The sequence below is a fragment of the Drosophila ficusphila genome, unplaced genomic scaffold (assembly GCF_018152265.1).
Source record: "Drosophila ficusphila isolate 14025-0441.05 unplaced genomic scaffold, ASM1815226v1 contig_220, whole genome shotgun sequence".
In the NCBI taxonomy this organism is placed as follows: domain Eukaryota; kingdom Metazoa; phylum Arthropoda; class Insecta; order Diptera; family Drosophilidae; genus Drosophila; species Drosophila ficusphila.
Genome location: NW_025064118.1, coordinates 654,765 through 675,900, shown reverse-complemented (window position 1 = coordinate 675,900; position 21,136 = coordinate 654,765). Strand labels below are relative to the sequence as shown.

At 35.4% G+C, this 21,136-nt stretch overlaps 3 protein-coding genes across 6 annotated transcripts; 2 read left to right on the top strand and 1 right to left on the bottom strand.

Moving 5' to 3' along the window:
• The first annotated feature begins 31 nt into the window (after positions 1–31).
• LOC108095021 lies at positions 32–8,434 on the top strand. 3 transcript variants are annotated; one of them, XM_017195886.2, is made up of 5 exons: positions 32–214; positions 1,214–2,106; positions 2,913–3,223; positions 3,297–3,926; positions 5,338–8,434. In XM_017195886.2, exons 2-5 carry the CDS (start codon positions 1,394–1,396, stop codon positions 5,640–5,642), a joined length of 1,959 nt encoding a protein of 652 aa, XP_017051375.1. In that variant the 5' UTR covers positions 32–214; positions 1,214–1,393; the 3' UTR covers positions 5,643–8,434. The 3 variants fall into 3 exon arrangements, with proteins under 3 accessions (XP_017051375.1, XP_017051377.1, XP_017051376.1); XM_017195888.2 differs by having other exon boundaries at positions 34–96; XM_017195887.2 differs by lacking the exon at positions 32–214 and adding an exon at positions 928–1,125.
• A 2,001-nt stretch (positions 8,435–10,435) lies between these two features.
• Positions 10,436–17,083, top strand: LOC108095045 (43 kDa receptor-associated protein of the synapse). 2 transcript variants are annotated; one of them, XM_017195947.2, is made up of 10 exons: positions 10,436–10,626; positions 11,395–11,467; positions 11,555–11,637; positions 11,860–12,029; positions 12,089–12,273; positions 12,408–12,882; positions 12,948–13,046; positions 13,781–13,972; positions 14,864–15,063; positions 16,101–17,083. In XM_017195947.2, exons 2-10 carry the CDS (start codon positions 11,430–11,432, stop codon positions 16,480–16,482), a joined length of 1,824 nt encoding a protein of 607 aa, XP_017051436.1. In that variant the 5' UTR covers positions 10,436–10,626; positions 11,395–11,429; the 3' UTR covers positions 16,483–17,083. The 2 variants fall into 2 exon arrangements, with proteins under 2 accessions (XP_017051436.1, XP_017051434.1); XM_017195945.2 differs by having other exon boundaries at positions 10,436–10,686.
• On the bottom strand, positions 14,000–17,978 carry LOC108095047. Its single transcript, XM_017195949.2, has 2 exons — positions 17,619–17,978; positions 14,000–14,700 (listed from the first exon to the last, which is right to left on the bottom strand). Exons 1-2 carry the CDS (start codon positions 17,634–17,636, stop codon positions 14,155–14,157), a joined length of 564 nt encoding a protein of 187 aa, XP_017051438.1. The 5' UTR covers positions 17,637–17,978; the 3' UTR covers positions 14,000–14,154.
• Between the last annotated feature and the right edge of the window lie 3,158 nt (positions 17,979–21,136).

Sequence of the window (21,136 nt, the reverse complement as noted above, 5' to 3'; positions counted from 1 at the left end):
GTCGAAAGTTTTGGAACTATCGATAGCTTCAAATTAACAACGATTTTTGTTCCAGCTCTATTTTTGAAAACAGCTCTAGAAATACAATATTTATATGTAAATATATTGTATCTAATTCAATTACAAAAAAAAATGTTTTTAAAATGAGTAATTTTCGGGAATCTCTCTTTAAAAGTTAACCCGTTCGCGATCTATTTAACGTCGTTCGAAAAATGTAATTGTTAAGTAAATGTACTTGCATGCACTTATATATACATGTTTGTGATTTCTCCGTAACGAGTATGTCTGTGTTTTGTTGAGAAGCGAATCTAACAACAGTTAACGTAATTGAAAATGTTTACCCACAAATAAGATGCTTATATATGTATGTATATGCAACTGACTCGTCCTTAGTAGGCACGGTTTCGTCACTGTGTATGTATACAGAAAAGTCTCTCTGGTGTATACATACATATTCATTCGTATATCTTCACATTATAACGTTAATGAATTTGAAGAAGATAAGTTTTAAAATGTTATTAATTGAAAACAAATCAAAAATTACAATTTGTTTTGAACACAAAAAATAGGTATAAAATCGGATAATTCTTTTAGCCAAGAAGTGAAGCAATTTTCCACCCTATAATGAATACTTTTATATTTATATATACATACATATGTACATATATTATTCTGATCAACATTGGCAGACAAATTAATGTGCTTGTCGCTTCAGTAAAAATGGTTTAACAAAAATTAGTCTAAGTTCGGACTGTTTTATAAAAACGAACATCTGTTTGAAGTTTCTATTAAACAATTAAAAGATAGTTTTTTTTACGGGCAAGTACATACCATACATATGTATGTGTGTATGTATATACCAACTAATTATATAGGTATGTCAAAGAGTTTAATAGAACTTTACCACCAAAACATTAAAAAAAAAAATTAATGCGGTATTGCATGTGCAGATGATCTCTATATTACAATAAATAAAACTAATATGCAAAACCGATGCGCTTTTACTAGAAAATAAAAAGTTAAATTGTAAACTAAAATGTTATAAAAGTGATCCTGATTTGATGTGGCATGAGCCCGAAAAGTATTTTAAAGATGTACATAAATTTACCTCCAGCTAAATTAGAGGTAACCAAAGAAATAAATGTTTGTTTTACAAAAAACATGACTTTGGCATGGATTACTATAAATAATATATGTATTTTTTTTATTGCAGATGGAGCAGGACACACATTGGTATAAGACAACACGGATATAGCCAGTAAACATATATAAAAATCAGCTTGTTGGAGAAATAAACATCGAACAACAAAATCGGTATTCGGAATGCAAGAGCGGCTAAAGAAACTACATATATTTTTTTGTACCAAGTCAAAGTTACATTGAAGATAACAGCATGCTGGGTCGTCGAAAAGGCTTGACTTCCAGTAAAGTGTTTGCCGACCCACAGCCAGCACTCTTGGTAGCCCTCCCGAACTGCAATTCGCGTTCAAAAAAGCTACAAAACAAGGAACAACAACATAGAGTACATCTATATTCTGGGAGTCCATTGAACATCAAGTTTATCGTACCAGGGAGTGTTAAAAGTAGTAGTCCGAGCACTCGGAAACAAGCAGTAACGGCAACGAATAATCAACAACCAGCTATGCATCGAAAGTCGAAAAGCAAAAGCAAGCTTATAGCTTTCAACAATCATTCATTTTTTTTACCCAGTAAAATGGAAGATCAACAATCCGCAGACCATTCATCATCGGTGCTTGTGGAAACAGTCGAAACATGTAAAAGAACTTCTGTTGGTATAGGGGTAAAGAAAGGATTTTCAAAGGATTTTCCCAATATAAACAGTACTTCAAAGAGCCTGCATTATCGCAACAACAACAACAGTGCTACGAAAAGCCATCGTTACCGCAACAATAAAAACGGAAACCACTTTTTTTCTATTTTCCCGTCATCAGCGGTGAGATTCAAAATGATGATTCCGCTTCCATCGTTTGGCGCCACTTCGTTCGTCACTCTGCTCACTCTTATTTGTATGGAAACTGTTTTGCTTTCCACCATGTCCAGTTGCGCTAAAACGTTCTATATGCATTGGAATACTTCAAACAGCATGTAAGTTATCCTATATATTTTTATATTGTGTTTAAATCAAAATCTACCTTATCATAAAATACTATAGTTTAACGTGATTTAAACTTAACTTGCATAAATCACAGCTTAAAATTTGAGATGAAACGGATATCCGGTAACTATCCGGTATCCGGCCGCCATGACACTATCCGGCCGAATACCGGATAGCTACGATTTGGCCGGATAGATATCCGGCCGATTAAAAAAAAAAAGCTGTATAAAATAAACATATTTTTGTTAATTATTTGCTTTATTTAGTTAATCTTAAGTATTAATATACACAATAGTAAGTAAATGTGATACAAGGAAAAGGAATTAGTACATTTAGTACTCATACTGCACTAAGGGCAAATTATGTAGTAGTCTCGTCGGCTGCAGAATTGTTCGGGTTCACTCCCCTATCGACCCGAGCGTAGTGTTTTCCTAAGAAAACACTCTTTCTCTCGCTCTCATTGTAGTGTCGATAGGGGAGTGACGCAGCCGACGAGACGACCTTGTATAATTGTACCATGGGTACAACTGTTAACTTCACTTCACTCATCAACAAAAAGACCCAAATCGAACCGAGTCCACCCGATCGTTGGCGGGACGTCTACGCAAACGGCTAAGTTTTGCAAAACATTCAGCGGCCGGATATCCGGCCAAATGGTCGGCCGAATATCCGGTATCCGGCCAAACTGCTATCCGTTTCATCTCTAATTTATATAGATGCCGAGGAAAGTTAGCTTCCTTTCTTGTTTTTGTTTCAGATCAACGTTTTAATTGATAATATACATTCTTATCCACAGATTTCGGATTGACAACACCGACCATATAATTGATGTTAATAAAGGCAATCTGGCGTTTGAATTTGATCAGGTGCATATAATATGCCCAGTTTATGAACCAGGAACATTTGAAAACGAAACTGAAAAGTATATTATTTACAATGTGTCCAAAGTCGAGTACGAAACATGTCGCATAACAAATGCAGATCCGCGAGTAATAGCTATATGTGATAAACCTCAGAAATTAATGTTTTTTACAATAACTTTCCGGCCATTTACACCGCAGCCAGGTGGTTTGGAGTTCCTACCTGGAAATGATTATTACTTCATTTGTGAGTTCGTTTACACAACTGCAATTTGAGTATCATATAATAATAAATAATTCATCTCTTTATATTTATATAGCAACTTCATCAAAGGATGATTTATATCGAAGAATTGGTGGTCGATGCTCTACAAATAATATGAAAGTGGTGTTTAAAGTGTGTTGTGCCGCCGAGGATACGAACAGAACCACAACAATAACCAAGTCAATATCAGGAGCCGACACTGGCGGAACTATCAGTGTCAATATAGCAGCGAGTGATGATGGTCATGGTCACGGCCAAGGCAACAACGTTGCTTTTGGAACGAGCAATGGTATAGGCGGAGGCCTAATCCCAGGCGGTCCTCAATCGGCGGGAATGCCCATTAATCCGATTAATGGCAATAATAACATCAACTTGAACGGCATATCACCTACTGCTAACTCTAATATTGACCAATTTAACCGCATACCAATACAACCAAACATAATAGGTAACAACGTGTTAACTAATCCCGTTGGACCTGGAATTGTTGGGGGTAGTGGAATTATATTAACCCCTGGCCACGGTCATGGCAACATTAACATGCTGCAACCAGGACGCGGGGGAATAAACGTAGGTTACCCTAGTCATCACCACATCCAAACTGGGATCCGGATAAACAATGTACCCACGCAGCACAATTATCCACCTCACAAGGGTAATGTTAACAGCAATACCAACGGAAATGGTAAGTGTAGGACATAAGTTAGTGCTTGCTTTAAAAAACCTAAAAGGTAACTTGAAAACACAATGTTAAGGAAAAAAGTATATCATATATTTATGATAAATTTCTATTTAAATTAAAAGGTTTGATTTTAAGTTAAACCGGAATAGAGCTAGTTCTGGAAAACCATTGCGTATTTTAAATCAATAATTATATATCGATTACATATAACATTCATATATCATCTGTGTTGTCTTATTTTAACAATTTCCCAGTTTTATTCCATATAGTAACAATTTCAGTCAGAATTTAGAAGTGCGATGTCTTTTCAAAAGAAAATTCAAAGTTTAAATTGGATTTGTTATGTCGCTCATATTTGAGGTTGTTTACCATTTCAGATCAGTAGTTTCTAATAATAATTTTACCGAAAACGCACAAGTCCCTATTTTGTCTGTTGTGCTCGGCGAAGTAATCATTCTGATAATGATAAGCGTCCAGGGTTTGGGATCATCTCAAGAAGTTAAGTAAACATGTAAACAGTGAAGAAAATGGTGATAGAAAATCGTCAACAAATTTATATTTATATTATATTGCAGAGGAACTAAATAAGGGTCTTTGGACCAAATATTAATTTAATCTTTCCTTAGATTTTTTCATAAAAGGTGCAAAACTAGAATATGCCTTCTGTTTTTGTTTTTTTTTTTCTATCTCTTACATTTTTTCTTGTATTATTGTAGTATGAAATCACTTTTGCTCCCCACTGTATATTCTTGTAAAGCATCACGAACTGATTTGGAATACGTCTTTCCATCTGTCCACCTGTCCATTTTATCATAGCTCGCAAATAACTGTTAACCGATTTTTTCCTTACGTTCTGCTCGAGAGAACAACCGAAAAAAATCATGCAGTCTCGTTCTCCGAGCAGGAGACCTTTGTTCCTTTTTGTTTTGTGTTCGTTTCGTTGCACAGTTGTACGTTGTGTACTATTTCAGCATTAAATTTTCACGAAAAAATTAATTGTTTTCTTTTAAATTCATTTATTTCGAGTTTAGCTTTACAATTAATAAGGAATTTAAGTTTTTGAGATCCGTTGTTCGCTTAAAATAAAATGCAAAGCTGAAATTGCTCTTTCAACAGACACTTGAGTAGCCGGTGTAGCCAATACTACCTGTACCAGCGCACTCAAGTCAGCTATTTCAGCTTTACATTTCTAACAAAATGTAATATATCGTCGTTTAATGGTAAACGACGGTACATTTTCTCGAAATTCTCTACTTCTTGACTCAAATGGTCATGCTGATTAAGAATTTAAACAGCGTTAGTAACTAGTAAAATGGCAGAACAGTACATTGAAATTATTGTCAGATCAATGAACGATAATGTGGATATTAATTTTTAAACAGTATATTTAATAGCCATTACTTTTGATTTTCAGATGACCACCAATACAACAAACATCCTAATGAGGTTGTAAAAAATGAAGAGCTGACATACAACAGTGGCACAGGTCCAGCAGAAAGGCACATCTTCTCTTCGTGGATATGGCTTTGCTCATACTTTCCTAGCTGTTTGCCTGCGGTTTGGATAAATTCATCTATAGTATTAAGCTTTGTAGCGATCCTCGGCATCCACTGTCTATTTCAACACGCGCTGCAAACGACTGGAATGATGGAACTTACATCAGTCAACAGCAACGACTTGTTTCGCCTCACACCCGCCACAATCAGACATAACCGATAAATTAAAAAAAAAGAAATAATCGATTTTATGTGGTCCCCTGCATAGCATCTACTTTAAATTTCAACATCACTTAACGTTAGTATTGGCAGTGATAAAAAGTAGTGGAAAATGTTAGAACGACACAGAAAGTTTGCTAATATTAATTTGGAAGTGTAATTGCAATTGATCGAGTTAGTCTGACTCAAAATTTAATATAATAGATGAGATAGAAAGGAGAAAGGTGAAATAGAATTAATAAGTAAACAAATTAACATATAAAATAGATATAGTTGTCTAGGTATAATTGATAACGCTTGGGAAGAGGAGGATAGCAGATAGGAGAATGGCATTGCGAAGTAGAACATCAGATGCAATAGAAAGGGCCAGGTATATATACCAGCATCAAGTGCCTAGTCACTATGTCTACTGTCCTCCCTTAGCCTTTCTTGTTTTTTGAACACCACTTTTTTGAATATGTGCGCGTAAGGAATATAAAGTAAGCTTATCCGTATCCGTATAGAAGGGATTTTGTCATCATCACAGCAGCTATTGCTTTAGCTGACTAAGTAAAAAGACCATTCCGACATTCTCTTGTCTTATTTGAGAATAATACTGAACAAAATGTCCAGAATCGCATGACTTAGTTAACATTTTGTTTGTTCCTAGTAATTTGAGATTCAAAAAAGTTTAAAAAATCCCCTTTTTTTATTTAATCCTCGTGCAAAAACCTGTACAAAGGTTATTTCGACTGAAATTAAAAAATATATATATATTAATTAAAAGCGCTTATTACAAAGCACGTAGTAAATTAGGTATAAGTCCTTCAAACCGGTATATTGCAGATCGTTGACACGACGCATATGTATATGTAATTTGATAAGATTGAATGAAATTTATGTATGTGTGTTTAGTATGTATTGATGTATGTTTAAAATCATAGTAGGTATTTTGAATATGGTAAAGGTGAAATTCAAAGAACTTAACTATAAGTTTTATGTTCTTTTTTGTTTTGTTTTTATTCTGTGTTTTGATTTGAAAGAAATACCATTTTATTTTGTACATGAACCAAGCAGTATAGAGAAGTGATTCTTAACATTAAATAAAAATATATGTATATATACAAACAACAAACGCATACTTATATACAAGAAATGTTTAGGTGAAACGTTATAAACTCTGTAAATTTATTTTAACCAAAATTATTTAAAAATCATATAATTTAAAAAAAAATACATTGAAGCATCTTGTGCTACCTTTATGTGAAAATAAAAGGGTTACAATTTACATACATAGTCTATATATAGTAATTACTTCAATACATTAGAACGTGATTACATAAACGTGTCTATAATTTAGTCCGATACTGTGTTGATACTGCAGGCATAACTAAATTTGCCACAGCGAGTTAACTATTTACAAATTATAATTGAGGATAGACAGAAAACAGACTACATCCCATATTTCCAATTTAAAATTTATTTATTTTGCTGCGGTTAGATATAAAACATACTTTTTGTGCATTAAATGTAAGATTGGTCGTTTTCGTATTTTGAGTTTTTAAGGAACATGTGCTTTGTGTTTAAGAACTTGAATTCTTTAATTTCCAGATTTTTTCGAACTCTGGGCAATTGGAACCTTTTACTGCCCACAGCAAACCTGAACACTAAACCGAATTTATTACGATCCAGCGGTTGAAACCGAAATCAGCCAGCCCCATTTTATGAGTGACGACCTTTAATACTGAATAGCTAAGGTAATGGTAGCCTTTAAAGCTTCAAATATATTTATTTGGTTAGCCTTAAAGGTATTTTTACCTTGACAGAAAAATATGAATGCGGACCGTCCTGTTACTTATTCAATTATTTTATCATACTACCCACACATTACATACTACATACAATCATACATAGAGACATACAATAGAACCATAACAAGCTACATAATAAGACAAGAGTCAAAATAATATAACGAATCGATAGGATAACACATATTCAGACAGCACACATTACATAAATACAATTTAATATGCAGCAGCAGATTTCTTGAAATTGTCAGGAAGGAGAATGGCTCACCAAAAATTCGATAAGTAACTAGCATTTGTCTGCGATCGTAAAAAACAGAATAAGATACGTTTACTAAGTTAAAACAACTGACTCGGCAAGTTTAGTTTCCATCTTAAGAAATCATTTTTTTCGTACAAACACTATCATTATCTTGATGGCATAGAGTATGTTTCATTACGGCAAATATTTTCTGATCTGATCGTCATATTTCGACCTTTTTGTTAAAATGCACTCTTAACTTTTTGTGATCGTTGCTGGGGCAACAAAAGCTATAGAGTCCTTTAAAAATTGTTTACATTAAACATGAAATTATTTGATTTTATAAAATACAATGACGATGCACAAATAACTGTAAACCCATGTAATAATGTAATAATTCAAAACTTAAAAACTTGAATTCTCAACAATGATCTGTTCAAATATATAATTTAATACGATTGTATACACAAATTATAACAGTATGCATTGACTCTGGTATGCATTTGTATTTTTATGTTACCGAAAGAGCAGAGTATAACAGTATAACAGCATGCATTGACTCTGGTATGCATTTGTATTTTTATGTTACCGAAAGAGAAGAAGAGTATAATGTAGTTTTTAATAGTAGCTCAGCATATTTATACCTACTTATACTGTTTAAGGAGTAACATAAGCAAGTGCATATGACAAAACTATGAATGAGCATTACAGACAGCAAAGCGAGCTAAAATGTATTATCGAAAATAAAAGAATTTTAAATTTACATTTCAATTTAAACCATTTCAAATTTATTACCGCCTTTTCTGAAATCTTTTCAAATGGTTGGGAGACTCACGCCGATCCGCAATTCCAGGGATTTTCGTGACTTTTAACAACTCAGCTGCAACAAAACAAGAAATGGATCAGATCTTGTAGCGATTTAACTCTCCTAATGTGTATATTGAGATAAGTTGTATTGTGTTGAGATATAATACAGTCTTTTAAATCTCAAAGGAGGAACCTGATTTAAAGGATCACCTGTTCACCCTAGTCTGAGAACTGGGACGCTTCCCGAAGCCCAGATAGTCAGACTCCCCACATGAACCACCCGAATTGTCAGCGGTGACAATCTAACGGGATCATCGGTGACAATCTAACAGGATCATCGGTGACAATCTAACGGGATTATCGGTAAGGCTGATACACCCAGAGGAGGCGTCTCGAGGAACATGCCGAAAACCAGTATTCTGTCAGATAAATCGAATAAATACTTTAAACCGGAAATTAAAGTTGTCTTTTAACTTACCTAATGGGCAATCACGTAATATAATTTTGGGGGAACGAACACACAAAATCTACTGAGCTAGCCGGACAATTCCGTAGCGAGCACAAAGTAACAAAATCAGTTCGTTACATCTGGCGCCCAACGTTGTCCTAACAGGTGAACAGAAGAGTATGATATACCTGCTAAAGTCCGAGGATTTCCCAAGAGTGGCGTCTAAACTTAACATCCAGTTAGAAGGAAGATCGAAGTATTAGAGAAAAACATTATCCACGTACTACGATTAAACCGAAAATAACCCAGAAATGTCCAAAATTTGGATAAATTTGGAAGTTACCTATAGCCAGAAACCAGCACCATTCTTCAAAATAGCGAACCCTGAATAACTCATAGCTAGCCTTAATGGAAAAATCTTCATAGTTTCGATGTTGTTTAGCCTCTATGTATTTTTTTTTCGTTGTATTTGATGAGTGCAAGGGTATATAAAATTCGGCTTTCCGAAGCTAGCTGCTTATCTTGTTTTTTTCATTTCCGATGATCCTGAGGGATTGACTGAAATGGAGTTACAATGCCTGCCCAAATTCTAGATTAAAAAGTATATCTTTATAACAATAAAAAAATTTGACACTATATTTATTTCTAACTTAAAAACAAAAATTATTGAAAATATATTGTTATTTTCCGAAAAAAACCCATGTTACCGCTTAAGTCAACGACAAAGAACCAAGTATATACAGTCGACTCTCGTTAATTCGAAACTCGAGGGACTCTTGAAATATTTCGAATTATCGAGTGTTTGAAATATCAAATGGTTCGAAATTTGTTCTAGGGCTCATAGCTAACACTAACTTTTAATATGCATACCAACGAAAGAGTAACAGTAACTGAATAACTACACAAACCAATTCGTAAGAAGTGTGTGCGTCAAAAACTACATAATCAAAACAAAAACAAAGGCAAGTTTAAACTTGTCGCAAAATTTTTTCTCTGCAACTTTGAATTGTCGAGTGTTAGACGCTGATGAGTTCGAATTAACGCGTGGTTTTGTTAAATATCAATGATTTTTTCGTTCGAATTACCAAGTGTATGAAAATGTATTGATTTAGTTCGAAATATAAAGAGATTTTGTAGGGACCTCGTGATAACTTTGAATTATAGAGAGGTTCGAATTATCGCAGGTTTGAATTAACGAGAGTCGACTGTAACCAATTTGAGTTGGCAGATAAGATACACTATATGATATCTGACATTGGCGTTTTGATACCCAAGATTTTAGAACTATAAGTTTGAGGTGTATAAAGGGTACATGTTTTTTAACAAAACAGTTAAGATTGGGTTCCTTATGGTCATGAAAAGGCACTCGACTACTCATTTTTTGGTTCGATATTATTGGTTATCACTGGTTCGATTAAACCACCAATGATACAAGTTATTTTTCTTGAGTCCTTATTGCGCAGCCTCCTGCAGTTGATAAAAACCCACCACCCATCATACTTTTGAACAAGGAAAAAAGGAAATAAAGGCATACCAGAACTAGTCACTATCCGACGGACAATTTTAACACAGTTTATTTGGTTTTCCCTGATATAGATTCGGCAGAGATGTAAAGCTTTAAGGATAATTGCCAAACTTTTGTGTAATTGTCAGTAATAAACGTTCTGTGTATATTATTGTAAATACATTTATACAGTAGAGAACTGAAGTGAGCATTGCGCGAAGGTTTTTAATATAAGTTCTTTAAAATAATTTAAAGATAATAAAGGTAAACCGTGTGACGTCAAATGGCATGCTTACTTGGCATTAATACACATACTCATAAAAATACATAGTTAGTAAGGCTAAGTAGCTTTATTTATGTGACGATTTTATATTTCTCTTATACAGACTTTGATTAAATTAAATTAATTTTTTAACTACCTCGAAAATTGAGAATTGGAGTATAATCCTTCAAAACTAATCAACTTACGTGTCACGTGCTGAGAGCATTCGATATAATTTTCTTCTCTTTTATTATTAATTATAAGTCGAAACGGATCAGGCGACTATATCGGATAGCTCCCATACGAGAGACTGAAAAACAAACATTATATTTATTTATTCAACAAAATTAAATCTAGTATACAATACTAAATCTAATGGATTTCTTAAAGAGAGACTCTGGATTAATCGATTAATTAAAATAGATAAGGTGGAAAGGCTATCAGTAAAAATTATTTATTTATTTATTTATTATTAAAGAATTAAGAATCCAAATAAAAAATCTCAAAATGCTTTGCCTTTTAAACCTAAAAATATAAAGCTCCCTATAAAGAACATACAAACAGCTTAAATTATTATTTATTGATCGTCTAATTGTCCTCTTCAAGAATACATTACGGGTTTTTTTTTTTTGCTAATTCTCGAAACCCAATAAAGAAATGCACTATAACCTCTTACTCTAGGAGTAACGAGTTTTTTTCTTTAATTTTAGTGCGATTCCAATATATTTAAGCAAAGGAGTTTGTCATGTCATGGGAGAGCATTAATTCTAAGGATCTGCTAAGGTATTTAAATACATTTGCTTATTTATATTTATAATATATTTTATTTATCTTTATTTATAATTAAATACAATTTATGTTTCATCACAGCATCCCAGCTAGCCAAAATCTGTCTGCAACGCATTTACTTACATCACCCGATGGATCACGTTATCTATTGGGAAATTCAAACGGTATGGTACAGGTTTATTATGAATTTTTTCAAATAAAAAAAAAAAAAAAAAATAAGAAAACTCTGTATTCCTGAAATGCTGCTTGTCTGATAAAAAACAACGATGTTATAAATTGTATTTGCGTTATTTCTATATAGATTTTTCTGTTTTTCCTATTTCCTATATTTAATGAATTTTTTCTCGACTCAAGGGTTATCCCATAAATATTCAAAATCTTTGCAGACTTGCGTCAGCTGGATGAGAGCTTTTCCCGATTGGCCGGCTACGGGTCCAGTCCAGAGGTAGGCTCCCGTTCATTGTGGGCTAGTCAGGGACGTTTACCCTCAGGATCTGTGATCAGTTGCTTTTTGTCCTGTCAACAAAGTCTGAAGCAGTACATAGCTAAACGAAAGGTATGCCATCGAAAACACCGCCTTTTGATATCACTTATCTGAGCAGCCTTCTTGTCCAGATCGAGCGGGGAAGACGCCTCTATGAGCAAAACAACCAAACGGAGGCCGTACGCACATGGCGTAGTGCCCTGAAATGCACCTGCCAACGCGAGGACTGCTTTCAGCTCCTGGGCTACTTGTACCAGGCCCACATGGACTGGGGAAAGTTTCGCGAGGCTATAGAGTTTGGCCATCAGCAGCTGGGGTAAGTTCAATAAGTCAGTCAGTCGAAATATTGGGATATGTCTCATCACTTGCCTGTTGGAAAACCAAGATTTAAAAATAAGAGATTTTGTTATCAGTGACTACATACCCCTTTCGTGTATTTTTATTCTTCAGAATCTCAGAAGAGTTGGATTCCCCGAACATGCGAGCTGAGACGTACCTAAATCTCAGTAGGGCACACGCTTGCTTGGGAGGACTAGAGCGATCCCTGAGCTATGCGAGGCACTCACTTTACAATGAGTGTGGCACTAAGTGCAGGAGTGGTCTTGTCCATTTAACGGTGGCCCAAGTGTACCTGGAAATGGGTGGATTTTCTAGAGCACTAGAAGGATTACAAGGAGCCTACAAGATTGCAACAGCTATTGGAGATCCATCTTTGGAGCTACAAGTGTATGTAGCACTGTCTGAGCTCTTTGGTCGCCTTCAGGATCACGATAAAAGCGCAACATATGCTTCTAAAGCATACGATCTATCTCGTTCCCTGCAACTTGGTGACCTGAACTCATGCCACCATAGAGCCGCATTATTGCGCATGGCGGTGTCTCTACGAAAGCAGGGTGAACTTGGAGATGCACAAGACTATTGCAAGGTATTCGAAAATTACTTTGTTTCTCAACCTTAAATGTTTTTACCACTGCTGCTATTCTGTTTCAGGAAGCTACAAAACTTTCGCTTATTTCTGGAGATCAGGCTACTTACACACGAAGTATTCGCGTCCTAGGTGACATTTACCGAAAAAAAATGGATATTGATGTAAGTCTAGAGCAGAATCAATTCAGTTTATTACACCATAAAATATTTTAAAAAAAAAAAAAAAAAAATGAAGCAGCGGGTCGAAGCTTTATATCCAATAAAAATCTATATTAACAAGATTTTGTCATGTTGCTAGTTTGATCCTTACAAAGTCAGCGATAAAGTCCTATATATATTCATCTCAAGTGTTGCTAGTTTTTATTAATTTTTTCGTTTCTATGGCAGCTGTACGATGCTACTAAGCTTTAAGATGTAGCCATCCGATTTTTATGAACTCTAATTCGAATTTCCAGGGCTTATTGTCTTAACTTTTCCATTGTAGTCTTATGATAAAGACGTCCGGTTTTTATAAAGATTTCTTCTTATTTAGGATAGTGAAGCTGATCAAGACTTTATATAGTTAATTGGCTCTGAGCTGTCTTTTTTTTCTGCGTTTCAAATTTCTGAGTTAAGTTGCTTACCGATTGATAGGCTATAGTCGTCTGACACCTAGCAGTGAATTAAAGATTTCCCAAAACCATTTCCAGCCCTGTTTTAATGTCACGTGGGCGTGACACTATGTCACGTGGTCGTGACACTATTCAGCATTTGAATTCGTATGTTTAATTTCAATATTGTAGCTCTAATAGTTTTCTTCAAAGTGCTTTCTTCGACCTGCTGCACATTTTTTAACAAGTTTAGTGCACGCCTTTATAATTATTATTATACTACACTGTCTGGCCACAATATTTCAGCGGGCTTTCCGGCAATACGAGCAAGCAATGGGCACGTCAGCAAGTTTGGGTGATCGGATGGCTCAAATGGAGGCTATGGACGGAGCAGCCCGTTGCCTAGAAACACTGCGTCTTCAAAACAAAATTTGCAATTGTAGACCCCTGGAATTCAACACCAGACTTCTGGAAGTTGCCAGCTCTATTGGTGCGAAGGTAATAATGAACTACTATAGTTAACAATAATCTATAAATTTACTTAAAAACCATATGCTAAAATGTTCAGTTTATTTTGGTAATTCGTAAATAGTTTCTTAACATTATTTCCCAATACAAAAAACTTAAATATTTAGGTTGGTTTTAACAACGGATTTGTGAAGGTACTTGTGAAACTATATTTAAAGTGCCTGAAGGTTTTTGTTCTTTGAAAATAAGAGCCCTGACGCTCTCCAGAAGACGGCATGAGTTAAGCAGGTGGCAGACGGGACGTTGTGTTCCTGTGAGGAGATGTAGGCAGGCTGGGAAATTCTTGTGAAGGTATTATTAATGGAAAAATATCGGTGGTCAAGTAATTGCCATTCACCAATTTGTTTATCCTTAAGGTGAAGTTGGATTCGATTTCTTATGCCCTTGCTGTTGAAAGGTGTAAAAAGAAAAGACGGTTTTAGTCTCATGTCCTGGGTGGCCTGATCTGGCAGTTCGTTGCCAACGATTCCTTGGTGGCTGGGGGTCCATAAAAGAGTTATCTTGTTGGTGGTGGAAAGTTTTCTAATCTCCACGATTGTGGGATCGGTGTGCCCCCAGTTCCTTAAAGCATCTGCATAAGGTGAAAAGGCTATCAGTACAGATAACAAAGTATTCAAATTGTTTCGTGGAGAAGAGGCAGGCTTGTAATATGGCGAAGGCTTCAGCTGTGAAGATAGAGTTGTAAGGTAGCACTCCACCTGAGAAATATTCATTTTTATTTTTAGGTAATTTTTTATTGTTTTATTTTGAAATGATTAATGTTCAATTAAAATAAAAGTAAGTTAATTAAAAACAAATGTTCTTAATTATTGCCGCCACCTTACGTAAACAAACACATATGATATATTCTCTGTTTTCCAGTTTTTGGTTCGCAAAATTCGTTGTCGATTGGCACTTATATACCGCGCATTGGGTGACGAGGATCAGTATAACACACATTTTCGATTGGCCAATCAAACGGATGCAGCTCTTGGCCTAAACTGCGGTGTTTGTGGCGAGTTGTTTGGACTTCGGCCGGAAAATTTGGAAGCTCTGCCATGTGCACATATTCTTCATGCAAGGTAATTTTAAGTAATTTTATTGCTATTACAATAATATTTTTATTTGTTCATATGAACATTTTAGGAATTTAATTCACTTTAATATAGTAATCTTGGTTAGCAAATAGGGGAGACCGGGGGGGTTGTGAGACGGGTTTTGTTTTTTGACAAAAAATATAATAGAAAAGCCATTTTTCTGCCCGTACAAATTTTTAAATCATGATTCAGTGTAATTTCATTCAGACAAGAGTATAATTAGTTGAAATTTTAGTTCGACCTTCAAGTTTTGCCTGCCTGCTCAAAAGTTGTTTTTTATGGATTTTCGAAATGTTTCGGGGGGTTGTGAGACAGAAATTTATAAGAATAAAAATGGCTTAATTTTATCAAAATTGTTTATTTTAATCTTTAATAAGGCATATTTTGTGGTCTACAATTTATTCAAATTGAAAAGATTTCGGCCTTTTCTCGATAGCAACCTCTTTTATAGCAGCCACAAAAACATTGACATCAATCGCAGATTTGGCAGTCTGACTATACTTATGACGCACCATGATGACTAAAAAAAGAAAAAACGATCATCAAAAAATCCATCCAAATATCAAAATTATCATGAAACTTTTTTTTTTTTTTTTTTTTTTTTTTGTACAGAAACACTATATCAGGCTATAAAATACAATTTTATGTTCCTAGATGACGCGGTAATAGAATGTCTCACGACCCCCCAATAGCTATATTTTAAATATGGCTACTGCTTTACGGACGCGTTAAATGTTTATCCAAAATTTGTTCCGTGCGTCAAAAGGCTACTCACCAAGGATTGTTTCGGATATATGCACTCTCGCAAATAGCTTGTAAAACAAAGCGAAAAGACAGCAAACACGAACGGTCAACAAAACTTTCGATCACAAAATTGGAATTGCGATTTGGGAAGACATAAAGAATCGGCATGAGCGGAATATTTGTGATGTCTCCCCCCGGTCTCCCCTACATATTATACATTGTTGCTTATTTAATACATATCGAATTTAACTTGATTTCCTTGTTTATTTTGTCCACAGATGTGCTTACGAAATATTACGACGTCGAGACAAAAACACACCGCGATCGTGTCCCGCTTGCAATAAGCTGATGAACTCTCGGACACATCTTTGTGACAGTATACCTTTTGAGAGCGAAAGTACTGACGGGGGCAGTGCCGTCACGGTTACCCTCAATGCGAATGCTTTATCGGTCGACGGTCTCCTTGGAATAAACTCTGACGTTCTCCTACCATCGAATGTGTTTTGTCACGGTGGCAAACCAGGGAATCAGGGAACCGAGAGTACCACTTTGTTGTCCCCCAAAGGCATTTATCATAGTAACCTATCTTTGGCTTCACTTAGCTTGCGTGCATCTAGCTTGACAATCGACAGTGCTCAAAATGCGACATCTTCTGTTTAAAGTTAAAAAGACAATTTTCCCCTCTAAAACTTGGGATTGATTCAAAGCTAAAGTTCAATATCAGGATGGTGATTTTAGAGCTCATTATTATAGATAGACACTGTTATCGTATTATAGAATATGGCATTTGAAATGCACAAAAAGTTAACAATTATTTTAGTTACTATAATCTAAGATTATTGTGAGCCAGGGTGGTAGGATCTATTTTAAATATGTCTTACGCTTAAATACCTACATATTTCTTTACTGAAGTACCTTGCTCAAGCTAATGTTCGTTGACGTCTTGTGTGTTGTTGAAGTTAAAATATCAATTAGTCTTGTTCTTAATATAATATATTATATTATATATTATGTATATATATAATACACCAATATACCAACTATGTATAAATTTAAAGAAATCGTTACCACGTGTTATTAACACATTATTTTAAAGCTGAACGTTCTAAAAATAAATAAATAATTAAAACTTTATTTTGAACGATTTTTAAAATGAATTATTAAAATTAAATTAAAAAGGGGCATAAAATATTTGGGCACCTGAAGTTAAGGTAAGGTAATGGTACTGGCCAACCCAAAAAACTTTTAGTAACAAATCTCGGCTCCCCGGACCCGTCCCCTCCCACCCCCTCGTCCACGTTACTATGGACCCAACAATAGAACTTTCGTCACTCCTAGATGGCGCCAGGTGGCAACCCCACCGCTAGGATAAGTCGCTACTGGCTTATCACCAGTACGATCGAAAAAAATCAAAGATAAATGAATCCTCTACAAGAAATTGTAGAGGCTCTATGCTCCCGGGTGGAGTGAAAGAATGTAATTTTTAATATGAAAAGGAAAAATATTAGTTGTACTTCTCTAAGTAAATGAAAGTGAATCCGAAGTAAAGATTTTGGCCGATTCTCAGACCTACTCAATACGCTCACAAAATTTCATGGGAATCCGTATAGCCGTTTCGGAGGAGTATGGGAACGAAATCAGTGACACGAAATTTCATTTATAAGATTAGTAAATTATAATGGGATTTAGTCAAGCCCTTCTGATTTGTCTCTTAACCTGAGGAAACTTCTTATATTCTACAATATTTCTTTTACTCATTAAGTAGGATTGAGTTATTATATATCGTTTTCACTTACCCCGCATATCCTGGACATAATTTCCTCTATTTACCCTGTAATCCAAGCGGCGTACTTCCTTCAGATTATTTGGGATTTAAAAAGTTGGCCTTCCACCTTGTTCAACATTGTTACACACACACGCACACTTGCGGACATCAGGCGTAATTCACGATGTGGTTTGCAGTTAATCTTTAATAGCAGCTTACTTTTCCATTCTTCAGTGGTTGCTTGGTGTTTTAATCACTTTTCGGTATACTCCCGATCATATACATCGATTTTCCGAACTTCGCGACATTTTCCCAAAAAATCTTCCGCGCGCGAACCGTCCGACTCGAGATCAAATGACTAACTGAATCGTATGGCAGCGCGATCGACTGACGCAGCCGTTCACTCGCTAGCGCATGGTAGAATTATACTTATTATACCATGCGCTAGCGCAGCGAGAATGAGAGGCTCTGAGCGTAAGCGACCGCAAATGAGTAGGTTTGAGCGTAAGCGGTGTATAATTGTGGGAGAGCGCGAGCGAAAGAGAAGCTTAGAGTGTGGCACTCGCTCATTGCGCTCATTAATAACTGACGTGGTTCAAATTGTGGGAGAGCAGTGGCTGTCTTCTCTCTTGCTCTTGCTGTGCTCTCTCGCACTCTCAATGCGATAACTGCATGATCTCTGTTTCCGTTTCCTGCTGTTTAAGTATTAGTGGTACTCAACAGAAATTACATATTACCACAATTAAAGGGCCTTAAACTTTTAATACATGCATAGCGTGCTAAGATACTTGCCTTACATAAATGTATTAAGTATTTATAAAGTACTAGAGGTCCTGTGTCCGCTTCGCTGGTCAACACAATTCAACAACACAAAAGTCAATGTTGCAACATTTTTCAAATATATGAAAAAACTTATTTCACTTGGAAATGATAAATGAAAACCACAAAAATTGAGTTAAAATGCTATGGTAGCGTGTTTGTCAGTGTGATGACGAAGCAACTCACTTGATATGCGACAATATTGCAATTTTCTTACGGATCCCTAATTTTTTTCAAAATAAATTATAGCCTATTTAACTCCACGATAATATAGCTTTCTTTCGGTGAAAGAATTTTTTAAATCGGACCAGTAGTTCCGGAGCCTATTCGCTGCAAACAAACAAACAAACAAACAAACAAACAAATTTTACCTCTTTATAATCTATACATATAAAAGCAAGTTGTGTTAGTTACACCACTTATAACTTTAGAACGGCTGAACAGATTTGGCTGAAAATTGGTTGGAAGGTAGCTTAGAGCCCGGAATAGGACTTAGGGTACTTTTTATTCCGTTCGACATACCAAAAATCGCATATAAACTGAGTTATTACCTCATCACACTGACAAGCACACTACCATAGCATTTTAACTCAATTTTTTTGAAGTGAATTGAAGTTATTTGTGATTTTGGTGAATTGAAGTGAAGTGAAGTTTTTCGTGCTTTTTGTGAATTGAAGTGAAGGGAAGTTTAATTAATAATGCCGCGACCAAGACGATCGAATCTTTCCCGACAAAGCCGTAATGCAAGAAGACTACGAAATACTGCAAATGGAAGGTCTGAAGAAGAACAAAACATTGAACGCGAACAGAACCGCGTTAGTATGGGTCGACTTCGTGCTTCTCAATCAGCAGAGCAAAGAGAGGCAATCCGTAATACGGCTCGGTTGACAATGCAGAATCGTCGAGCTTACAACAGAGGTCAAGAAATAGATCATTTGCGACGCAGAAGAAATTTATCAAGTGCTGATTTGAATCGAGCAGCGTTTCAATACGATTGCATCACTGATTACAGCTTGCATCCTAGCGTTTGCATTGGGCAAATGGACGTTGTTTGCGAGTATTGCGGTGCACTGAAGTTTTCCGGAGAAACGCCTGGATTATGCTGCTTTAATGGTAAAGTTAAATTGCCATTGTTGACTCCACCACCTGAGCCATTGTATTCGTTGCTTTGTGGTGAAACACAAGAATCACGCCACTTTCTTGCAAATACCCGAAAATACAATGGTTGTTTCCAAATGACGTCATTTGGGGCAGATATTATCGAAGAACGAGGATTTAATCCGACATTTAAGGTTTTTTTTTTGTTTGTATTACATAGAATATAGTTAAAGAATAACTTACTTTATCTTAGATACAAGGGCAGATTCACCATCGAATTGGATCATTACTACCTTTCGAAGATACACAAAAAAAATTTTTACAAATATATTTCATGGGCAACATGGAAGAACAACTTGATCGACGTCTAGCGATCAATGAAGGGATGAAGCGAGCAATTCTTCAAGACATGCAGTGTCTGCTTCATGAACATCATGCGATGGTCAGGTTGTTTAAGAGTGCTTTAGAGCGCATGCCAAATGATGACTATAAAGTTGTCATAAAAGCAGATAAACGACCATCTGGAACACACGAAAGGACATTTAATGCTCCAACAATAGACGAAGTCGCCATCCTGATTGTGAACAATTTGATGAATGAGGAGATACATTATCGGGTTTTACTCTTGATCGAAGATAATATATGTGTTACCTCAGGTGCGGTAATATATTAATCAGGTTAGAATGCCAGCGCCAAATCGTGAAATGAATGAGGCATTTAATCGAGAATTAGAACGGGAACGTGAATATGATCACCAGGAATTAAATTTATTAGTTCAAGCGAATGTACCCCTGTTGAATTCCCAACAGAAGAAAGTTTATAATACTTTAATGAAGGCAATCGATGAAGAAAATGGTGGTTTATATTTCCTAGATGCCCCTGGTGGTACTGACAAGACATTCCTCATGTCATTAGCTTTAGCAACTGTTCGGGCGAGATCCAACATAGCTGTTGCAGTTGCTTCTTTGGGAATAGCAGCCATATTGTTAGAAGGATGCCAAACGGCTCATTCAGCATTAAAATTACCGTTAAATCTTCAATTTATTGAGGAACCAACGTGTAATATTGCAAAACACTCGGAAATGGCCAAAGTTTTAATGGTATCGAAATAAAATTTTTCCTTTTCATATATAAAACAAAAAAAAATTTTCTTTATCTTTTAAACACCAAACGAAGTTTTACCTAAAACTATCGCCATCTGGTGGCGGAACGGAGTTCGCTGGGTTTACTAGTATTAGTATAGATGTTTCGATCTTTCCTATTATTGATCTTTTCCTATATGATATAGTTATCCTATTTTGATAATATTTAATACGAAATTCGATAATGGTTTAAATATACCATCTAAAAAAAAATAGTTGATATGACCAAAAACCACCACCTAAAAGATTTTTCTTTGCGAACCTACTTCCTTTTTCACATTTTAGCTGCCTAATTTTAAGCTTATTCAACACTAAAAGTCTTTTTTTGTTCTTTTGCACCACTTACGCAGACAAAGTTATTACAAAATGAAGTTTGCTTTTAATTTATTATTGCATTGCTTGGTTTTTACATAAATACTTAAGTTAGAAATGTGCTTAAATATGTCTACCTCTCGTTCGCAGTATGTTGCTAAATTTTGTTTTAACTAAA

Coding starts and splice junctions, on each gene's coding strand:
- LOC108095021 (XM_017195886.2), top strand. CDS start 1,394: ATGCTGGGTCGTCGAAAAGGCTTGACTTCCAGTAAAGTGTTTGCCGAC. Junction 2,107..2,912: donor TGGAATACTTCAAACAGCAT/GTAAGTTATCCT, acceptor TCTTATCCACAG/ATTTCGGATTGACAACACCG. Junction 3,927..5,337: donor CAGCAATACCAACGGAAATG/GTAAGTGTAGGA, acceptor TTTGATTTTCAG/ATGACCACCAATACAACAAA.
- LOC108095045 (XM_017195947.2), top strand. CDS start 11,430: ATGTCATGGGAGAGCATTAATTCTAAGGATCTGCTAAG. Junction 13,973..14,863: donor CCAGCTCTATTGGTGCGAAG/GTAATAATGAAC, acceptor TCTGTTTTCCAG/TTTTTGGTTCGCAAAATTCG. Junction 15,064..16,100: donor GCACATATTCTTCATGCAAG/GTAATTTTAAGT, acceptor TTTTGTCCACAG/ATGTGCTTACGAAATATTAC.